Source organism: Podarcis melisellensis, assembly GCF_964234715.1.
Source record: "Podarcis melisellensis genome assembly, chromosome: 12".
Classification (NCBI taxonomy): domain Eukaryota; kingdom Metazoa; phylum Chordata; class Lepidosauria; order Squamata; family Lacertidae; genus Podarcis; species Podarcis melisellensis.
In genome coordinates, this window is record NC_138544.1 from 57,488,924 (window position 1) to 57,509,026 (window position 20,103).

Genomic DNA, 20,103 nt, shown 5'->3' on the forward strand with positions numbered 1-20,103 from the left:
GGGAGCCGCCATTTTGTGCTTCACTTCAGGCAACAAAACCATACTCTCCAAGCGTTCCGATTTTTTCCAGGGACAGTGCCGGAATTACAGAAGTTGTCCCGGTTTCTGATTTGATCCCGGAATGTCCCACTTTTCCTTTTCCCTCCATATCTCGGAGAACGATTAAAAGTGGTGCGTGTCGGTCCAAAAGGGAGTCCTGTTTCTACTGAAAATAAAATCCCTGCACATAATAGAGTGGCACCTCAGATTACATACGCTTCAGGTTACAGACTCTGCTAACCCAGAAATAGTACCTCGGGTTAAGAACTTTGCTTCAGGATGAGAACAGAAATCACACAGCGGCAGCAGGAGGCCCCATTAGATAAAGTGGTGCTTCAGGTTAAGAACAGTTTCAAGTTAAGAACGGACCTCCAGAACAGATTAAGTACTTAACCCGAGGTACCACTGTAATGGAAACGGTGAAGCTATGAATGATAAACCAACCAATCTTATTTGGGTGGACTCAATTGGTTAGAGCATGGTGCTGGTAACACTAAATTTTGTAGGTGTGCTGGGCCCGGGGTTAACCCGAGAACCGCGGTCCAGGTCCAGGTCCGGTCCAGAATCCATAGGTTCAGTGGCGTAGCGTGGGGGGTGCAGGGGGGCTAGCCGCACCGGGCGCAACATCTGGAGGTTAGGGTTAGGGGGCGCAAATCCACGGGTTAGGGGGCGCAAATTACTTGCCTTGCCCCGGGTGCTGACAACCCACGCTACGCCACTGCATAGGTTCCGCTAGGAGTCAGTCCAAGGCAGGACACGAGGCAGGAAACCAGGCAAGGACAGGTACAGGATCTGGCATACAGCAGTGTTGCTCCCGCAACCTGGGGCAGGGTCTGACAGCCTTTTATCTCTGTCGGGGTAACGGCCGGTCCTGATCCCCCGGTGACTCACCTCCCTGTCTCACCCGAAGGCTAGGACTCCTCCTGCGAGTACTCAGGTCTCTCCTTCTCTCAGACCTCAGTCCCTGCAGCTCGGGAGACGTCGGTGGGTTACTAGACCCAGGGGCCACCTCAGCCTCCCCCGACCAAACCGGCAGTGGAGCAGCTGTAAGTGATGGCCCAGCTGAAGGCAATGATGTCATCCCCGCACCTGGAGCCAGGGCAGGATGAGGCCCCTGACTTGGCCCAGCTGGTGCTTGTTGCAGGGGAACCTGTGCAGACTGGGACTCTTCAGGATCAGGCTCCAGACTTGGTTCAGGTGGTGCCTGAGGCAAAGAATCTGGTACAGACTGAGACTCCTCTGGCTCCAAGTCCGAGCCCCAGTCCCAGGCCATCACAGTAGGTTCAGTCTCTGTATGAGACAGATGCATATTTAAAATCATAGCTTCATAGAACTGTAGAGCTGGAAAAGACCCTAAGGATAATCTAGTCCAACTCCTGAAAATACCTGTTTGTTTCCATCAGCTTTTCCCATTTAACCACTTGTGTCTCACTTGCTGGCTGAAGGCTGGAATATTTATTTATTTTTTTAATATAATATTTTATTAAGGTGTTTTTTTTAAAAAAGTAACAACATACAGAAAAAACACACACACACAATAAAACACAAAAAATACACAGAAAGAAAAAACAAAAATCCCTCTTTTTAAATTCTTATCTTTGATTCACTTATTTTCCTGACTTCCTCACGCATCCCTTTTTTGTATCCCAATTTGACAATTAATTCAGCAAATTCAAATCCTGCTACTTTACCCTTAAATATTTTACCTCCCAATTTTATAAACTCAAAGTTCTCCTGTCACCAGAACCCCTTCATATTATTTTAATGTCATCAACATTCATATATTATACAATGCTTCTGTAAATAAATTTTAAATTTCCTCCAATCTTCCACCAACTCTTCTCCCTGATCTCAGATTCTGCCAGTCATTTCAGCCATTTCCATATAGTCAATTACTTGCGTCTGCCATTCTTCCAAGGTGGGTAGATCTTGTGTTTTCCAATGCTTTGCGATGAGTATTCTTGCTGCTGCGAAGGCTGGAATATTTATAGAATCATAGACATGCAGAGTTGAAAGGACCTCAAATGCCATGTAGTTGTACAATGTAGGAATCACGGCTAATGTTATTACGTTATGGGAATTCTGGATCTGTCCGTGTCTGTGCCATTTATGGCTTTAAAAACCATTCATTTTCATACTTCTATTTCCAAGCCAGTATGGACAGAAGGCTTTGCCCAGGAAAGCTGTGTGTTTTTGAGGCAAATAATTAAAATAATAATTTTGTATAGAACAGCCAACAAAGGTCCGTATAGTTATAGCTACGGTTTTCCCATTAGTGATGTCTGGAAGTGAGAGCTGGACCATAAAGAAGGCTGATCGCCGAAGAATGGATGCTTTTGAATTCTGGTGCTGGAGGAGACTCTTGAGAGTCCCATGGACTGCAAGAAGATCAAACATATCCATTCTGAAGGAAATCAGCCCTGAGTGCTCACTGGGAGGACAGATCCTGAAGCTGAGGCTCCAATACTTTGGCCACCTCATGAGAAGAGAAGACTCCCTGGAAAAGACCCTGATGTTGGGAAAGACGGAGGGCACAAGGAGAAGGGGACGACGGAGGACAAGATGGTGGGACAGTGTTCTTGAAGCGACCAGCATGAGTTTGACCAAACTGCAGGAGGCAGTGGAAGACAGGAGGGCCTGGTGTGCTCTGGTCCATGGGGTCATGAAGAGTTGGACATGACTAAACGACAACATAGAACAGCATTCCCTCATACGAGGCTCCTCCACCACAACCTGAACTGATATACCTCTAAGTTTTATCACCGAGGCCTCAGATGGGAAATCTGTGACCAGCCTGCAGATATAAAGTTGAACTACATTTCCCATCATCCCTGCCTATTGGCCATGCTGGCTGGGGATGATGGGAACTGGAGTCCACTAACACTAGGACCGCCACAGATTCTCCATCCCTGATTTAGACCAGCCTCCTCCAACGTGGCCCACCAGAAACTTCGGACTACAACTCCGAACCGCCCAAATTAGTGCATCCATAAAGCATCAGTCTCGATCATGAAAGACTCGTTCACAAAATATCAAAATTCCCCCTCGCTGTAGGTCTGTTTTCTGTAAAACCAATGTAAGTAAACAGGCTTTCAGGAACTGGCTCCTCTGCGTGAATTGATTTGGGGTTTGCCAAGAGGTCTTTCCAGGCTAATGTTATCAGTGTTTCTTCTCTGTGTCTGACATTTCCCTAAGTCTTTAATATCAGCGTGCTGGGTCTCCTTGGGGTCAGTAACAGCAGGACGCCAAGTTCCAACTCTGCTCTCCCAACAATGGTGCCAAGAAGAGCAAAAGGGACAGGAAGGAATTTGACATGTTGCTTCTCTGAGGAAACCCAGCCAGATGGGCGGGGTATAAATATTATTATTATTATTATTATTATTATTATTATTATTATTATTATTATTATTATTATCCCATCATGCCAGATGCTCCGGTTCTTTGGACCAGAGCAACAGCAGCAAAATTATCTGGTTATCTCCCACTTGGACTACTGCAATGTGCTCTATGTGGGGCTACCTTTGAAGGTGACCCGGAAACTACAACTAATCTAGAATGTGGCAGCTAGACTGGGGACTAAGAGTGGTTGCCAAGACCACACCAGTACTTCAACACCAGTATTGAAAGACTTACATTGGCTCCCAGTACGTTTCCGAGCACAATTCAAAGTGTTGGTGCTGACCTTTCAAGCCCTAAACGGCCTCGGCCCAGTATACCAGAAGGAGCGTCTCCATCCCCATCGTTCAGCCCGGACACTGAGGTCCAGCTCCGAGGGCCTTCTGGCGGTTCCCTCCCTGTGAGAAGCAAAGCTACAGGGAACCAGGCAGAGGGCCTTCTCGGTGGTGGCGCCCGTCCTGTGGAATGCCATCAAATGTCAAGGAAACAAACAACTACCTGACTTTTAGAAGACATCTGAAGGCAGCCCTGTTTAGGGAAGCGTTTATAATTTGATGAATTATTGTATTTTAATATTTTTGCTGGAAGCTGCCCTGAGTGGCTGGGGAAACCCAGCCAGATGGATGGGGTATAAATTGTTGTTGTTGTTGTTGTTGTTGTTGTTGTTGTTGTTGTTATTATTATTATTATTATTATTATTATTATTATTATTTAAACCCTCCCAGTACTGTCACCTGAAGGTAAGCCTATCCGTGGTTACTAACCATCATAGCTACATCAGGCCTGCATGAGTTTCTGTAGCCTCAAATATGTGCTGGGCTCATTCATGTCTTCCATGCTACTTAATCCAGAAGAATAAAAACAATTTGAAAAAAAAAAGACATATCAATCCTTCCATAACTTATCTTTCATTTGCTTGTTTCCTTGACCTCCTCACACCTCCCTTTTTTGTATTCTAGATCAATTAACTATTTCAGCAAATCCTTTCCATCTTTGTTTTTATCCTAATAATTTATCTTAATATAATGTGACTTTACATTCTCACCAGTTAATCTATTTTTACTTAATCCTTTATAACATTTCTGCTAAAACCACGTAACTTCATTCCAACATCCTTCTAACATTCCTTAATTTTACAATGTTTCTGCATGCTACTCAATCCACGGTTGTCTCTAGGTTGGGTGAACCATCAAACTGTAGAGTTGGAAGGGACTATAAGGGTCATCTAATACAATATTTTGCCCAAGTTGGGGCTCAAACCTAGAACCCTGATATCGAGTCTCGCGCTCAACCACCTGAGCTATTGTGAAGGCCTTTGGTTGATTTAACAGTCTATGTCCTTTTAAATGGCTTTTTTTAAAAGGGCTTTATTGTTTTGTCCTTTTAAATTTATTATTATTATTATTTGTGGTTCTATCCTGTATTCTACGCCGAAAACTTCAGAGGAAAGGTGGTGTACAAATAAATGAAAATAAGATTTTTGTCCCTGCCAGTTCACGCAGCAAACACACATCCCTGGGAGTAGAGATCAGCCAAGACTTCTGTTTATTATGTGTTTTCAAAAGCAAAACCAAGAGTCATCCATCTTCTGAGTGGCATCCTTTATTGTATGTAATCCATTCGTAGGAGAAAAGGGATTTGGGCTTTGTTAAGATTCCTGCTGTCTCCAGTCTGTACATGCAGGATGGCTGTAATTTTCGGGTTCCTGATCCCATTTCAGACTCTAGATGCTATAAGTCTGCACAGGGATAAGTACTGGCTGTGCAGCTGAGACCATTGGATTCCTGCGGCTTGCCGGTGTTGGCTTGTGGGAAATGGGAGTTGTTCCACCTGGTACGCAGGATGAGACCCTCCCTGCCTGCAGACTGTCTCGCCAGAGTGGTGCATGCTCTGGTTATCTCTCGCTTGGACTACTGCAATGCGCTCTACGTGGGGCTCCCTTTGAAGGTGACCCGGAAACTACAATTAATCCAGAATGCGGCAGCTAGACTGGGGACTGGGAACGGCCGCCGAGACCACATAACACCGGTCTTGAAAGACCTACATTGGCTCCCAGTACGTTTCCGAGCACAATTCAAAGTGTTGGTGCTGACCTTGAAAGCCCTAAACTGCCTCGGTCCAGTGTACCTGAAGGAGCGTCTCCACCCCCATCGTTCTGCCCGGACACTGAGGTCCAGCTCCGAGGGCCTTCTGGCGGTTTCCTCATTGCGAGAAGCCAGGTTACAGGGAACCAGACAGAGGGCCTTCTCGGTGGTGGCGCCTGCCCTGTGGAAGGCCCTCCCACCAGATGTCAAAGAGAAAAATAACTACCAGACTTTTAGAAGACATCTGAAGGCAGCCCTGTTTAGGAAAGCTCTTAATGTTTAATAGGTTATTGCATTTTAGTGTTTTGTTGGAAGCTGCCCAGAGTGGCTGGGGAAAACCAGCCAGATGGGCGGGGTAGAAATAATAAATTATTATTATTATATTATATTATTCCTGCCTGGGCCAGCTGCCAAACTGCTGCTCACACTTGCAAAGAAAGTTGCTGCCTAGGCATGTGTAGTTAAACTGTGGAACTCATTGCCACAGGAGACAGTGATCACCAACCTAGATGGCTTTAAAAGAGGATTAGACACATTCATGGAGGAGGAGAGGGCTAGCGATGGCTCCTAGCCATGTAAGCTATGCTCTGCCTAGAGGCATCAGTGTTTCTGAATACAACACCCTGGAAACGAAGAGGAAGAGAGCTCTCTTGCTACACAAATCTGGAGTGGGGTCCCTAAGGTGGTTGGATGGTGCCTTTGGACCACATCAGCATGACAGGGGGGGCAGGTCTTGTCGCCTCAGCAAGCCAGAACCCCAATAATAATAATTTTATTATTTATACCCAGGCGGATGCGGCTGTGGGTTAAACCACAGAGCCTACGGCTTACTGATCAGAAGGTCGGCGGTTTGAATCCCCGCGATGGGGTGAGCTCCCGTTGCTCAGTCCCTGCTCCTGCCCACCTAGCAGTTCGAAAGCACGTCAAAGTGCAAGTAGATAAATAGGTACCACTCCGGCGGGAAGGTAAACGGCGTTTCCGTGCGCTGCTCTGGTTCGCCAGAAGCGGATTAGTCCTGCTGGCCACCTGACCCGAAAGCTGTACGCCGGCTCCTTTGGCCAATAAAGCGAGATGAGCACCGCAACCCCAGACTCTGCCAGGACTGGACCTAATGGTCAGGGGTTCCTTTACCTTTACCATCTTGCTAGGTTTCCCCAGCCACGACAGGGGGCTTCTAATGTAATAAAAACTCATCAAACATCAAACATTAAAAACTTCCCTAAACAGGGCTGCCTTCAGATGTCTTCTAAATGTTATATCGTTGTTTATTTCATTGACATCTGGTGGGAGGGCGTTCCACAGGGCGGGTGCCACTACCGAGAAGGCCCTCTGCCTGGTTCCCTGTAATGTCACTTCTCGCAGTGAGGGAACCACCAGAAGGCCCTCGGCGCTGGACCTCAGTGTCCAGGCAGAACGATGGGGGTGGAGACGCTCCTTCAGGTATACTGGACCAAGGCCGTTTAGGGCTTTAAATGTCAGCACCAACACTTTGAATTGTGCTCGGAAACGTACTGGGAGCCAACATAGATCTTCACAGTATTATACAGTCTCGGCAGCCACTCCCAGTCACCAGTCTGGCTGCCGCATTCTGCCCAGGCTTGCAACCCGGAGAGGTCATTTTGGTGCTGCTACCGCAGCCGTTTTGACTTCACCCATCGTCTCTCGAGACAGACAGCTGCCAACAACAACCGTGTGTGTGTGTGTGTGTGTGTGTGTGTGTGTGTGTGTGTGTGTCTTCCCCTTCCATTTTCTTTATCAACTGGTTCCCAAGCAACAACGTAGATTTGGAATGCAGATATTGGTACAAGACCAATTGCTGGCAGCTGCCCAGATTAGTTTTGGGTAAAGAATGGTTTGCTTAGCCTGTAGGAACAAAAGTTCAGGTGCGGGGGGACAGGTTTCGAAACACTCTCAGCACAGCTCCATCGATAACAAGGCGACACCCAAAGAAACAGATCCAAGTCTTCATTTTTAATGATGTTTTAGGATGTATGTACAACGGGGGGAGAAGAAAGGTTAACGGATTTTATTTTTAAAAAAAGACATGGTAAATGCACTGCGATAAGAATGTTGTTTGGGTTTTTTTACACACACAGAATATATATTTCTCTATATAATATTAACACAAGAGATATAAAATAAGTTATACCTGTCCTGGGCTCTGTCTCCCACCGCCCGCCCCCCCTTTTTCTCAGGTCACAGTAGAAGTTCAACAAAACGCAAAGCAACGAGGACAGTTCATCTCACTCTCGAGATCAGCAAAAATGACGGGGTCAGAGAAAGAGGTGTGATTTGGACCGAGGGAAGCGGAAGACCAACAGGAAACAGTTTGGCTCAGGGTCTCAAGTCTGAATAAGGTTCAAGACAATTAGCGTATTTTTCGCTCTATAAGACGCACCAGACCACAAGACGCACCTTGTTTTTGGAGGAGGAAAACAAGGAAAAAAGTATTCTGAATCTCAGAAGCCAGAACAGCAAGAGGGATCGCTGCGCAGCGAAAGCAGCAATCCCTCTTGCTGTTCTGGCTTCTGGGATAGCTGCGCAGCCTGCATTCGCTCCATAAGACGCACACACATTTCCCCTTACTTTTTAGGAGGGAAAATGTGAGTCTGATAGAGCAAAAAAGACGGTATTTTAGAGATGAAAATGGAAGGCGAGAGTTGGGGTGGAGGCTGTAACTGTTGGGTTAAGCGACTCCCGGGCAGGGCCATCCTTGTGTCGTGTGCCCCCAGCCTCTGTCGCCAACGGACTGGGCAAATGACGAAAGGGCAGGGCATTCTACAGATTCACCATTTTTATTGTGCACAAACACATCTGTGGTGAAACAGAAACACTGAGCAAAATTAAGTCCACCCACAGTGGAAGAAGCACTCGGAAAAATGTGCAAATCGTCCCCTTTGTTCCAAGAATAATAAATGCAGCAACAGCTTGCTCCAGCCACAAATCCTTTAGTATCTCCCCACTTCTGATGCTGCCATCTTTTCCATGCAAGGGACTAAACCTGTATGATTAAAAACCAGGGGACTTGGAGCCCTCCAGCCATTGCTGGACTCCATATCTGCCATCATTCCAGTGTTCCTTCAACCGTTCGGTCCCCAGATGTTGATGGACTACAACTCCCATCGTCCATGACCGTCCGTTAACCTGGCCGTGGATGATGGACGTTGTAGTCCCAGGACATCTGGGAAGTGGGAACCCAACAGTTGAAGAACACCAGCCTACTCTGCACTGTTGACGCTTGTCCAAAAGCTCTCCAGTCTTTCAGACAAGGCTTTCGAGCTTGGGTTGAAGATCCTGGAGATCAAAACTTTTGCCTGCTCTGCTATGTTCTTATGTGGAAAGCCGACCATTCTCAGATTTGCATCCTGGCAGGGCTTGCAAATCCGGTGCAGCGTTCACCGGAATGACCTTTGGAACTCAGAATTTCCAAAACATCAAGTGTCTTAACACAACACCTTCGGCCGAGGTCTTACAAGAAAATGCAAGCGACCAGGGGGAGTTTCCTACAGCTAACACAGGCCCACTGTTCACCTTTTGCCGAGTTATTCTGTGTACAGATTTTCACCAAGTGTACTCAATAAAGATTAAGGAGACAGACAACAGGCAGGAAGACTGGACGTTGAAGACTGCTGAACATAAATACTTCAGATCCAAGTGTGTCTTTGAAGCACCAGTTTCATGCAGAGGTATTTGTCATCTAAAGGTGCTTCCATACAGAAGGCTCTCGGGGCTTCTAATAATTGCTCTTCCACTGAAAACTATGAGCAGAATTGCCATTGGTCACCCACATCTCAAGAGTCAAGGTGCGTGTGAATCTTGCATTCACCCAGTGGGCATGGCGGTGCCAGGTGGGCACCTCTGCCCGCTGACATTTCCCCACTACTCGCTGGCCATGCCCACCCACTTTCTTCTCCAGACATTTCAAAGCGGGTGTTCTCAGCGGCATTTTGGGCACCCTTGCTTGGTTACAGTTGTTGGGAGGGAAATCGCAAAAATAATAATAGTTAAAGCGCTCTTGTTTTTAAAAGGCCGCCTGTATTACAGGGTAACAACCAACCAACCTATGGTCACGTAAAGCAACCTCAATAAACACACGAGGCGTAACCGGCTGTGTTCTTAGATAAATAAGATATACTATTCATAGTATCGGGATGCGGGTGGCGCTGTGGGTTAAACCACAGAGCCTAGGACTTGCCGATCAGAAGGTTGGCGGTTCGAATCCCCGCAATGGGGTGAGCTCCCATTGCTCGGTCCCTGCTCCTGCCAACCTAGCAGTTCAAAAGCACGTAAAACTGCAAGTAGATCAATAGGTACCGCTCCAGCGGGAAGGTAAACGGTGTTTCTGTGCACTGCTCTGGTTCGCCAGAAGCGGCTTAGTCATGCTGGCCACATGACCCGGAAGCTGTACGCCGGCTCCCTCGGCCAATAAAGCGAGATGAGCGCCGCAACCCCAGAGTCAGTCACGACTGGACTAGGTCAGGGGTCCTTTTATTCATAGTATCAAATTGTAGATTTCAACAGAAGTAACTCACACCTGTCTATAAAATGTGTGAGATCATGTTATTGTATATATTTGCATTACTTAGAGCTTTGACTACTGATGAAGCCCAGGATGGCAAAACAAAACCAATATTCCAGAAATCCTTGTCTTAGACTTTGTGAAAGGATTTTGTGGATCTGTAACAACCTTGTAGGGACGCGGGTGAAGCTGTGGGTAAAACCTCAGCGCCTAGGACTTGCCAATCGCATGGTCGGCGGTTCGAATCCCCGCAGTGGGGTGCGCTTCAGTCCCAGCGCCTGCCAACCTAGCAGTTCGAAAGCACCCCTAAGTGCAAGTAGATAAATAGGGACCGCTTACCAGCGGGAAGGTAAACAGCGTTCCATGTGCTGCGCTGGCTCGCCAGATGCAGCTTCGTCACGCTGGCCACGTGACCCGGAAGTGTCTCCGGACAGCGCTGGCCCCTGGCCTCTTAAGTGAGATGAGCGCACAACCCTAGAGTGTGGCAAGACTGGCCCGTACGGGCAGGGGTACCTTTACCTTTAACAACCTTTCAGAGTGCCTGGCGTGCTCTGGTCCATGGGGTCACGAAGAGTCGGACACGACTAAACGACTAAACAACAACAACAACAACCACCTTTCATTTGGATGGTTTGGACTTTATGAACAGACAGGTGGAATGGACACCATTACACAGATGGACCTTATGCATGAACTGACTATAGAATGATCCGATCCACTGGGTCTTCTGCTTCGTTCGTTGGTTGAACTTTATGAGCTACTTCTGTTGAAATTTACAATTTGATACTAGGAATAGTATACCTTATTTATCTAAGAACACAGCCGGTTACGTCTCACGTATTACAGGGTAAGCAAACTGCATCTAAACTGATTTCTGAGTGAACGACTGAGATGCAGGTTGCAAGGATTTCGCCAGAGAATGCCCAGCGCTCAATTTCACAAGTAGATCTCATCAGAGAACCCAACCCAACCAGTTCCAGAATTCAGCCTGGTAAGTTTCACAGCCCAGCTAGGAAATATACCAGCTTGATCTTCATTGCTTCTTAGCTGCATTGATTTTCCATAGTGCAATTGCAAAAAAAACCCCCCAAAATATATATATTTAAGGAGTGCCTACAGCACAGGTTTAGAGGACTAACTTTACAGTGCTTACTCTGAAGTAAGCCCTGCCACTTTCAATGCAGCCTACTAATTAATAGCTAAACAGAAGGTGGAAGAATCTTCAGTTCAGGAAGTGGTTAATGAAGGGGACAAGAGTTTCGGTGAAAGACAGGAAATGGCTCTGGAACAGGAAATGCACAGCGGACCAATAGAAAAAGGGGGCGGGGCTCTCCAACGTGTCACTCACCTCCGGGGGCAACTCGTCACCCCCCTACGGCAGCGAGACCCCCACCCTCTGCAAAGGAGATTGCATCGCTATTCTGCTCTTAATGGATTTTCTGTAGGAAGGGGCGGAAAAACCAGACTGAAAAAGAAATGGGGAAACGTGGCAGGTTTTCAATCTGCCCACGAGACGGGCAATTGCACGTGAGAAGCCGCCTTTGGAAGCACTGAAAGGGAACCTTGGATTGGGACCCGCAGGAGATACTTAGGGCCAAACTCAAGAGGAAAATCCGACAATGAATAATGACAGAAGCTCAACCCCAATCACAGCCTACTAAGGATTCATTCATTCACACCACTTTGTTCTTATTAAGACATTATCGTCAGGAAGCAAGGAGGTCACCAGGGAAGAGTTAATTGCATACTGGGGTGAGATGGGAGTACTGAACGTTTTACGGCAGGCATGGGAAACCTTTTGCCCTCCAGATGTTGCTGCATCAGAGTCCAGTGTCCAGTCCTGGGCGCCAGAGTTTAAGAAGGATACCCTACAAGCTGGGGCAGGGGTCAGCAAGAAATTTTTAGCCGCGGGCCGGTCCACTGTCCCTAAGACCTTGTGGCCAGCCGGAGAAGCGTCACTCCAGGAGGCCTTTCTTCTTGGAATAACAGGTTTGGAAGTGCCCAAGAAAGATGTTAGACTGTTTTTGTATGTCACAACTGCTGCTAGAATTTTGTTAGCTAAGAATTGGAAGACACAAGAAGTCCCAACAGTGGAGGAATGGATAAAATTCAAAGACTACAGTGGTACCTTGGGTTACATACGCTTCAGGTTACATACGTTTCAGGTTACAGACTCCGCTAACCCAGAATTATTACCTCGGGTTAAGAACTTTGCTTCAGGATGAGAACAGAAATCGTGCTCTGGCAGCGCGGCGGCCCCATTAGCTAAAGTGGTGCTTCAGGTTAAGAACAGTTTCAGGTTAAGGACGGACCTCTGGAACGAATTAAGCATGTAACCAGAGGTACCACTGTATTTAGTTAAATATGTTAAGATAACTTAATTGGAAAAATTTGCAAATCTCAGATAGGCTTAGGATTTAAATATGTATTGTTAAAGAATAACATGTGGAAAGTTAAAATGAAAAGAAAGAAAGATGTTAAGTGATTAATTTTATGAGAAAATTGGTTTTTGGAAAACTGTTACAATGATATACACTGAAATTCAGCCAGGGGGATTTGAGGAAGTCACTTAACAATGTTACTAAGATTGGATTAAGTACAATTAAGATTAATGTTTGTTTGTTTGATATTTTTGGAAAACCGATAAAAAAAATTTTGGAAAAAAAAGAGAGAAGCGTCACTGGTAGGGGGAAGCTGGAAGAGGCGGCGAGGGGGCAAACAGTCCTCCTCCTCACCCCCACCTCCAGCCCCAGCCGCTCCGCTTACCTCCCAGGGGCTGCCACTGCCGTTTCTCGTGAGTAGGCAGAGCGAGCTCGTCCACTCCGCTCTCTGGCCCACAGGAGCACCAGGGCGGCAGTGGCGGAGGGAAGATGAGAGGCGTGAAAGAGCTGGCTCCGGAGAGGGGCTGCTTAAAATGGCGCTCAGCCAGCCCCCTTCCTTCTCTAGGCAGGGCAGGGAGAAACTGGGAGGAGGGAGGGAGGGAGGAGCGGTGTGTGTGTGGGGAAATGGAATGGTGCAGGGGGGAAAATGGCGTAACCAGAACAAACAGAATCTTCACGCTGATCCACAGACAGTCCGCGGGCCGGATCCATAGCTGTCAACTTACAGATTTGAAAATAAGGGACCAGCAGCCTCGAAAATAAGGGACCAGCAGCCAAAATAAGGGATTTTAGACAACCAGCAGCCAGACGCAGCCTCAAGTGGTGGTTCCCACAGCGCAGCAACCCGGCAAAGGGGATGCAGCAAGGAAAACCACCGTCACCTCTCCGCTGGGAAGCGCTGAGCAAAGGCGAGTCCCCAGGCAACGCGGCCGATTTGATCAGCACAAGGCATGCAAGCTCCACCCCCCAGTCGTTCTTAGACTCCTTATTGGGTGAGCAACGCAGCCAAGCGACACAGTTGGAGCCTCCCTCCTCCCTGGCCGGCAGGGGCTGCTTCCTTTGAAAGGAGCTGCTTCCTTTGAAACCCGGGAAATTTAAGGGACATCATCAATAAGGGACAGCAGCAGGACATGGTACGGGGATAAGGGACTTTCCCGCCAAATAAGGGACGGTTGACAGCTATGGCAGGATCCTGAAAGCAATTGGGCCTGATCCAGCCCGCGAGCCTTAGTTTGCTGACCCCTGAGCTGGAGTATGTGGAGAGGATAATCAAGGGACTGGAAGCCATGCCTGATGAGGAACGGTTGAAGGAGCTGGGGATGTTTAGCCTGGAAAAGAAGAGACTTAGAGGAGATATGAGAGCCATCTTCAAATATCTCAAGGGCTGTCCCATGGAAGATGGAGCATGCTTGTTTTCTGCTGCTCCTGAGATCAGGACCCGAAACAATGGATTCAAATTACAAGCAGATTCCGACTAAACATCAGGAAGAACTTTGCGACAGTGAAAGCTATTCCATAGTGGAATGGACTCCCTCAGAAGGTGTTGGGCTGTCCTTCACTGGAGACTCTGAAACAGAGTTTGGACGGTCATCTGTCAGGAATGCTTTAGCTACGATTCCTCTTCCAATTCTACGATACCACCTGCAACTCCCACCATCCCTGGGCACTGGCCACGCTCGCTGCTGGGGGTTGCAGTTTAATAAACACACAAGACGTAACCGGCTGTACGTTTGAAAAAATAATATATACTATTCATTGTATTGAATTGTAGATTTCAACAGAAGTAAAGATCATAAAGATCAACGAGAAAAGTAGACGCTTCATCAGTAGTACAAACTCTAGGTAATGCAAGTAAACACAACATCGTAATCTCACACATTTTCACAGCAAAAATATAAAAACCGTCAACAACCGTACATACCACATATGATATCACAGGACAGTGGATCTTAGAGCATAGTACTTTAGAGCTGATATTTGATTACATTTTTGTATGAGGTGAATTACTGTTTATATGTATAACATCTGAGTATGGATTAAGTTTCTTTTACTTCTGCAGTGCCATATGGGTCACTTTAAGAAAGAATTTTTTGTATCTGCTGATCGCCAACACCTGTTACTAGAATCAGTATTGTGCTTGTCCATATAACTCTGTAAGAGTTGCTGTTTACAGCAGCTACTACTATGCTGTAAGATCCACTGTCCTGTGATATCATGTATGCTATGTACAGCCTAGGATGGCAAAACAAGGCTAATATTCCGGAAATCCTTGTCTTGGACTCCGTGAAAGGATTCTGTGGAACTGCAACAACCTTTGGTGTGGATTGTTGGACTCTATGAACAGACAGGTGGAATAGACATTTTCACATGCATGGACCTTATGCATAAACTGATTAGAGAATGAACTGATCCACTGGGTCTTCTACTTTTTTCTCGTTGAAATTTATGAGCTACTTCTGTTGAAATCTACAATTCAATACAATGAATAGTACTGTATTTTTCGCTCTATAAGATGCACCAGACCACAAGACGCACCTAGTTTTTGGAGGAGGAAAACAAGAAAAAAAAATATTCTCAATCTCAGAAGCCAGAGCAGCAAGAAGGATCGCTGTGCAGCGAAAGCAGCAATGCCTCTTGCTGTTCTGACTTCTGGGATAGCCACACAGCCTGCATTCGCTCCATAAGAAGCACACACATTCCCCCTTACTTTTTAGGAGAGAAAAAGTGAGTCTTATAGAGCAAAAAATACGGTATATATTATGTTTTCAAACGTACAGCCGGTTACGTCTTGTGTGTTAATATTGAAAATGTTTCACGTAACCAGGGGGTTGCAGTTCGACGACATCTGGAAGGCCAAAGGTTCCTCACGCCTGCTCCAAAATATTGCACCAGGTTCCTCACCACGCCTGGACATTACTGGAAGCCAAAAGACAGCTCCGCATCTCAATTAGGTATATTTGATTTACCCACCCACCCAACACCCCACAATTTCTTCCTGTCACCCTCTCACTCTGTCAGTTTCCTCTTCGACGGAGGGATGAGGTGAGACGGGAGCTCATTGGGCAACTCATGGCCCTCCAACTTGACTTTGATGAGGTGGTTAGCCAAAGCAAACTCCTCGTCGTCAAGCATCCCGTCTTTGTCGATGTCAGACAGTTTCCAGATCTTGCCCAAGACAGTGTTCGGCAGCTTGGACCTCACCATCTCCTTCTTGGCGTTGGCGCCAGTGATCTTCCCGTCCACCGGCGAAAGCGTGTAGAAGATCTCGTCGTACATGGGCTTGTCCCTGGCCACCACCCAGTTGGCGTCGTCGATCCCTTCGCCGGCGCCCTCGCCGTAGCCGTGCCCAAAGGGGCCGTGAAGGGTGCCCTCAAAGGCGCCCCCTTTCACCATCTGAACGGGCCGCTGGGACTCCTCCTGGCGCACTAGAACCATCAGCTGGGCGATGTCACTGGCTAGCATATCCTCAACGGCATCCAGCAGTTTGCTCTTCAAGGGCTGGAACTTACTGAAGTCTTGGCCCTGTAGCTGCTCCTGAAAGACAAAGCGATGGGCAATTCAGTGTTAAGAGAGGGGACCGCAATCACCTTTGGCTCGGCCGGGACGATATGGGATTGGGGGGCAACTCCCATCTCCTGCGGGGTGCAATTAGTGCCAGCACCGTCCGTTAAGAGTTTGGGTGTAATCTTTGACACCTCCCTTTCCATGGAGGAGCAGATTGCAGCTATAACAAAGGCGGCATTTATTCATCTCCGCCAAGCTAAGCAGTTGGCTCCTTACCTCTCTCGCCCTGACCTCGGCACTGTGATCCACGCGACGGTCACCTCCAGATTGGATTATTGTATCTCGCTCTACGTGGGGCTGCCCTTGAGACTGACCCGGAAACTCCCACGGGTGCAGAATGCCGTGGCGAGACTCCTTACGGGGTCCTCTCTGCGAGGTCACATTCACCCGGTGCTATACCAGCTGCACTGGCTCCCGGTGGAGTACAGGATCAGGTTCAAGGTGCTGGTTTTAATCTTTAAAGCCCTATATGGCCTAGGACCCTCATACCTACGGGAACACCTCTCCTGGTATGTCTCACGGAGGACCTCAAATAAGAACATCTTGGAGATCCCGGGCCACAGAGAGGTTAGGCTGGCCTCAACCAGAGCCAGGGCTTTTTCGGCTGTGGCCCCAATCTGGTGGAACGCTCTGTCCCAAGAGACTAGGGCCCTGCGGGACTTGACATCTTTCCACAGGGCCTGCAAGACAGAGCTGTTCCACCAGGCCTTTGGCCAGGGCACAGCCTGACTCCCTCTCTCCTTCTGTAATCCTCACAGAACTCTAGCCCAATGGTTGCCATTAATTTGACTCTGAATTGATTTTCAAATGTATTTCAATTAACTGACTGTAATTTTATGTAAACTGTGCTATTTTTACTGTCGTTAGCCGCTTTGGCTGGGGAAGGTGGGATATAAATAAAATGTTATTATTATTTATTATAACCAAGCCTCCTGAGAAGTAGCTCTCAAACGTTTTCCCTTCAGAATAAAAATTTGCCACATTGATTTTTAAATTGGCAAGAAATACGTTTGGTTAGGGGGAGAAACAACTCCTAGCAGTGCTTGGTTTTGAAAATATACCTATCCATACCTGGAAGATTTAATGAGAGGTGTGAACTGGCTTTTGCAGCGTAATCTCACTTCTATTAGGTCTGACTTGAGACAAACTGTCATCCCCTCATCAGCACAAAGGAGGCTTTCTCTTTTGTGATCTTTCCTATTTGTCAGAGTTGGAAATCCCTCTTCACGACAATATGTTGCAGAGAAGCACAGAAGAATGGCCAACGCTGTTGGAGAGAGGCCTGGATACTAGTTCTGGTTGTAAAGGTAAAGGGACCCCTGACCATTAGGTCCAGTCGTGACCGACTCTGGGGTTGTGGCGCTCATCTCGCTTTCTTGGCCGAGGGAGCCGGCGTACAGCTTCATGGTCATGTGGCCAGTATGACTAAGCCGCTTCTGGCGAACCAAAGCAGCGCACGGAAATGCCGTTTACCTTCCCGCCGGAGTGGTACCTATTTATCTACTTGCACTTTGACGTGCTTTCGAACTGCTAGGTTGGCAGGAGCAGGGACCGAGCAACGGGAGCTCACCCCGTCGCGGGGATTCGAAACGCTGACCTTCTGATCAGCAAGTCCTAGGCTCTGTGGTTTAACCCACAGCGCCACCTGTGTCCCAGTTCTGGTTGAGTATCCCCCCAAATTATTTTGATACTATACTACACTGAAACGTTTGAACGCTTCTTTGATTGTCCTTGAATCTTCCTGCCACAATTGTCATCACATCCGACCACACCACTGTGATGTGCCACACCCTTTGAGAACAACGGCCTTATGAGGAATGGTCGAGGGAGCTTGGTACGTTTAGCCTGGAAGAGGAAACTGGGAGGTGAAAGGATAGCCATCTCCAAATATCTGGAGGGCTGTCAATGGAGTTGACTTTTAACACCCTAAACGGCCTCGGTCCAGTATATCTGAAGGAGCGTCTCTACCCCCATCGTTCTGCCCAGACACTGAGGTCCAGCGCCGAGGGCCTTCTGGCGGTTCCCTCGCTGCGAGAAGTGAAGTTACAGGGCCTTCTCGGTGGTGGCGACCACCCTGTGTAACGCCCTCCCAGCAGATGCCAAGATGAATAACTACACAACTTTTAGAAGACTTCTGAAGGCAGCCCTCTATCGGGAAGCTTTTAACGTTTGACATATTGCTGTGTTTTTATTATGTCGGAAGCTGCCCAGAGAGGCTGGGGGAACCCAGTCAGATGGGTGGGGTATGAAATATAATTCTGATTACGACGGCGGATTAAACAAGAAAGGCGATTCCAGCTAGAGGTTAGGAAGAACTGTCTGACAGCAATAGCCGTTTGACAGAAGAATGGGACTTCCTCCAATGGACTCTCTTTCCTTGGAGATTTTAAAGCAGAGATGGGATTGCCATCTATCACAGATGCTTCAGTTGAGATTCCTGCATTGCAGGGGGCTGGACTAGAGGACCTTAGGGGTCACCAATTTTGAACTCTACAATTCTATGATTAACCTGAAATTTAAAAGGCAGGCTGTTCTCCCCACCCCACCCCCAGAAAAATAATCTGAACTGAAAATGAGATTTAACTTCTGGCCGAAAGCATTCCTTCCAAACCGGAACGTTCTAGCCAAGGTGGACAGCAAAGTTCATCTTTGCCTCATACCTCCCTCTGTGCAAGTGAAACTGAGGAGTTTTCCGTCCCGGTTCTCAGAGGCGCTTTGTTTTTCCTGGCACTCACCTGCATCTTCTTCAGATTGGGAAAGTCTCCCGGCGAAATCTGATGCTCCCGCTCGATGCGCCCGTAGATCTCGCCCAAATTGTTCACGAGCTCTTTCTTCTTGTTGTCTTTCCCAAACACCGACGGCATTTCCTTCTTAAGGGAGCTAATGATGTAGGCGTGGACCTAAGGGCATCGCAGAAGGGAGGTGTAAATACTTTGTGACTGCCATAAAACTTAGGGAACAAGCTGTGCTACCAAAATGATTAAGGTTTTCAATGATAATTTTAGGTTATATTTTAGTGACCAAGATTTAATATATTTTTTTTAAATTGCCGCTATATCTGAATTGTCTCTGTTATACCCAATTGCAGTTCAATGTATCCCTGTTGTGTTTTATGAAGTGACCTGGAACTGGTCTGTGACCGTAATAATAAAGTTGTTGTTCTTCTAAATATTTTGTGGTTTTTTTAAACAACAACAACACCTCATTCTCCATCCCTCCTGCCCAAATATTCTCCTCTATTTCTGCAAAGAGCTCAAGGTGATTACCCCTTTCCCATTTAATCCCAATGACCCTACGAGGTAGATTCATTGCTGTCATTTTCAGATTTGAAAATAAGGGATCAGCAGCCAAAATAAGGGATTTTCTGGGCACAGGTATGTTCAACTTCTGAGCCCCTCCGAGCCAAAGGCAGAAAGCCCAGCCAGCAGCCAAATGAAGCCTCATCAATAAGGGACAGCAGCAGGACATGGCGCTGGGATAAGGGACTGTCCCACCAAATAAGGGACACTTGACAGCTATGGGTAGATTAGGCTAAGAGACAGCAGCTCACCCAATGAGCTTCACAGCCGAGTCAGGATTTGTCTCTCATCTCCCAGGTCCTAGTCTGGCTCTCTAGCCCAGTTTTTCCTCAAACCTGGGTCCCTGAGAATCTCAGGTATGTTGAGCATCTTCCCGAAACCATCTTTTTTTGGGACTGATGGGATCTGTGATCCAAAATATCTGGAAGCCCTCAGGTTAGCGAAGGCTGCACTACGTCACACTGGTTCTCAGGTAGACACAGTTGGATTTTGCTTTATTTTGCATGTTTCTGAGTAGGACGCAGGACGAAACAGATGCCTTGCAACACTCTGTTTCAAAATACTTTTTCCGTCGTGACATTTCTTGGGTGCTTTGAGCGCAGCACAGTCCCTTAGGTCAAGCTATCCTCAGTCTCATGATGAGGACAAACAGAAAAAAGGGGTAGAAAGCAGCCTTTAACTGCAAAATTACAGCGGTACCTCGGTTTTTGAACGTCTCCGTTGACGAATGTTCCGGAACTCGAACGCCGAAAACCCGGAAGTAAACGTTTCTGTTTTTGAACACGCCTCGGAAGTTGAACGGCTTCCACCGAGGTACCACT

At 47.3% G+C, this 20,103-nt stretch overlaps 1 protein-coding gene and 1 long non-coding RNA gene across 2 annotated transcripts in view; both read right to left on the minus strand.

Moving 5' to 3' along the window:
* Nucleotides 1-8,295: 8,295 nt before the first annotated feature.
* Nucleotides 8,296-12,134, minus strand: LOC309353403. Its single transcript, XR_014161807.1, has 2 exons — nt 10,655-12,134; nt 8,296-10,206 (listed from the first exon to the last, which is right to left on the minus strand). It is a non-coding gene; the product is annotated as an uncharacterized lncRNA (long non-coding RNA).
* Nucleotides 12,135-15,055: 2,921 nt separating this feature from the next.
* The window catches only part of LOC309353208 (EH domain-containing protein 3), a 31,458-nt gene continuing 26,410 nt past the window's right edge, over nt 15,056-20,103 (minus strand). The window contains exons 5-6 of the mRNA XM_081882492.1: nt 18,719-18,883; nt 15,056-15,953 (exon numbers count right to left, since the gene is read on the minus strand). Of these exons, the coding sequence (XP_081738618.1) occupies nt 15,426-15,953; nt 18,719-18,883 (693 nt within the window). The 3' untranslated portion in view covers nt 15,056-15,425. The remainder of the gene's footprint in view (nt 15,954-18,718; nt 18,884-20,103) is intronic.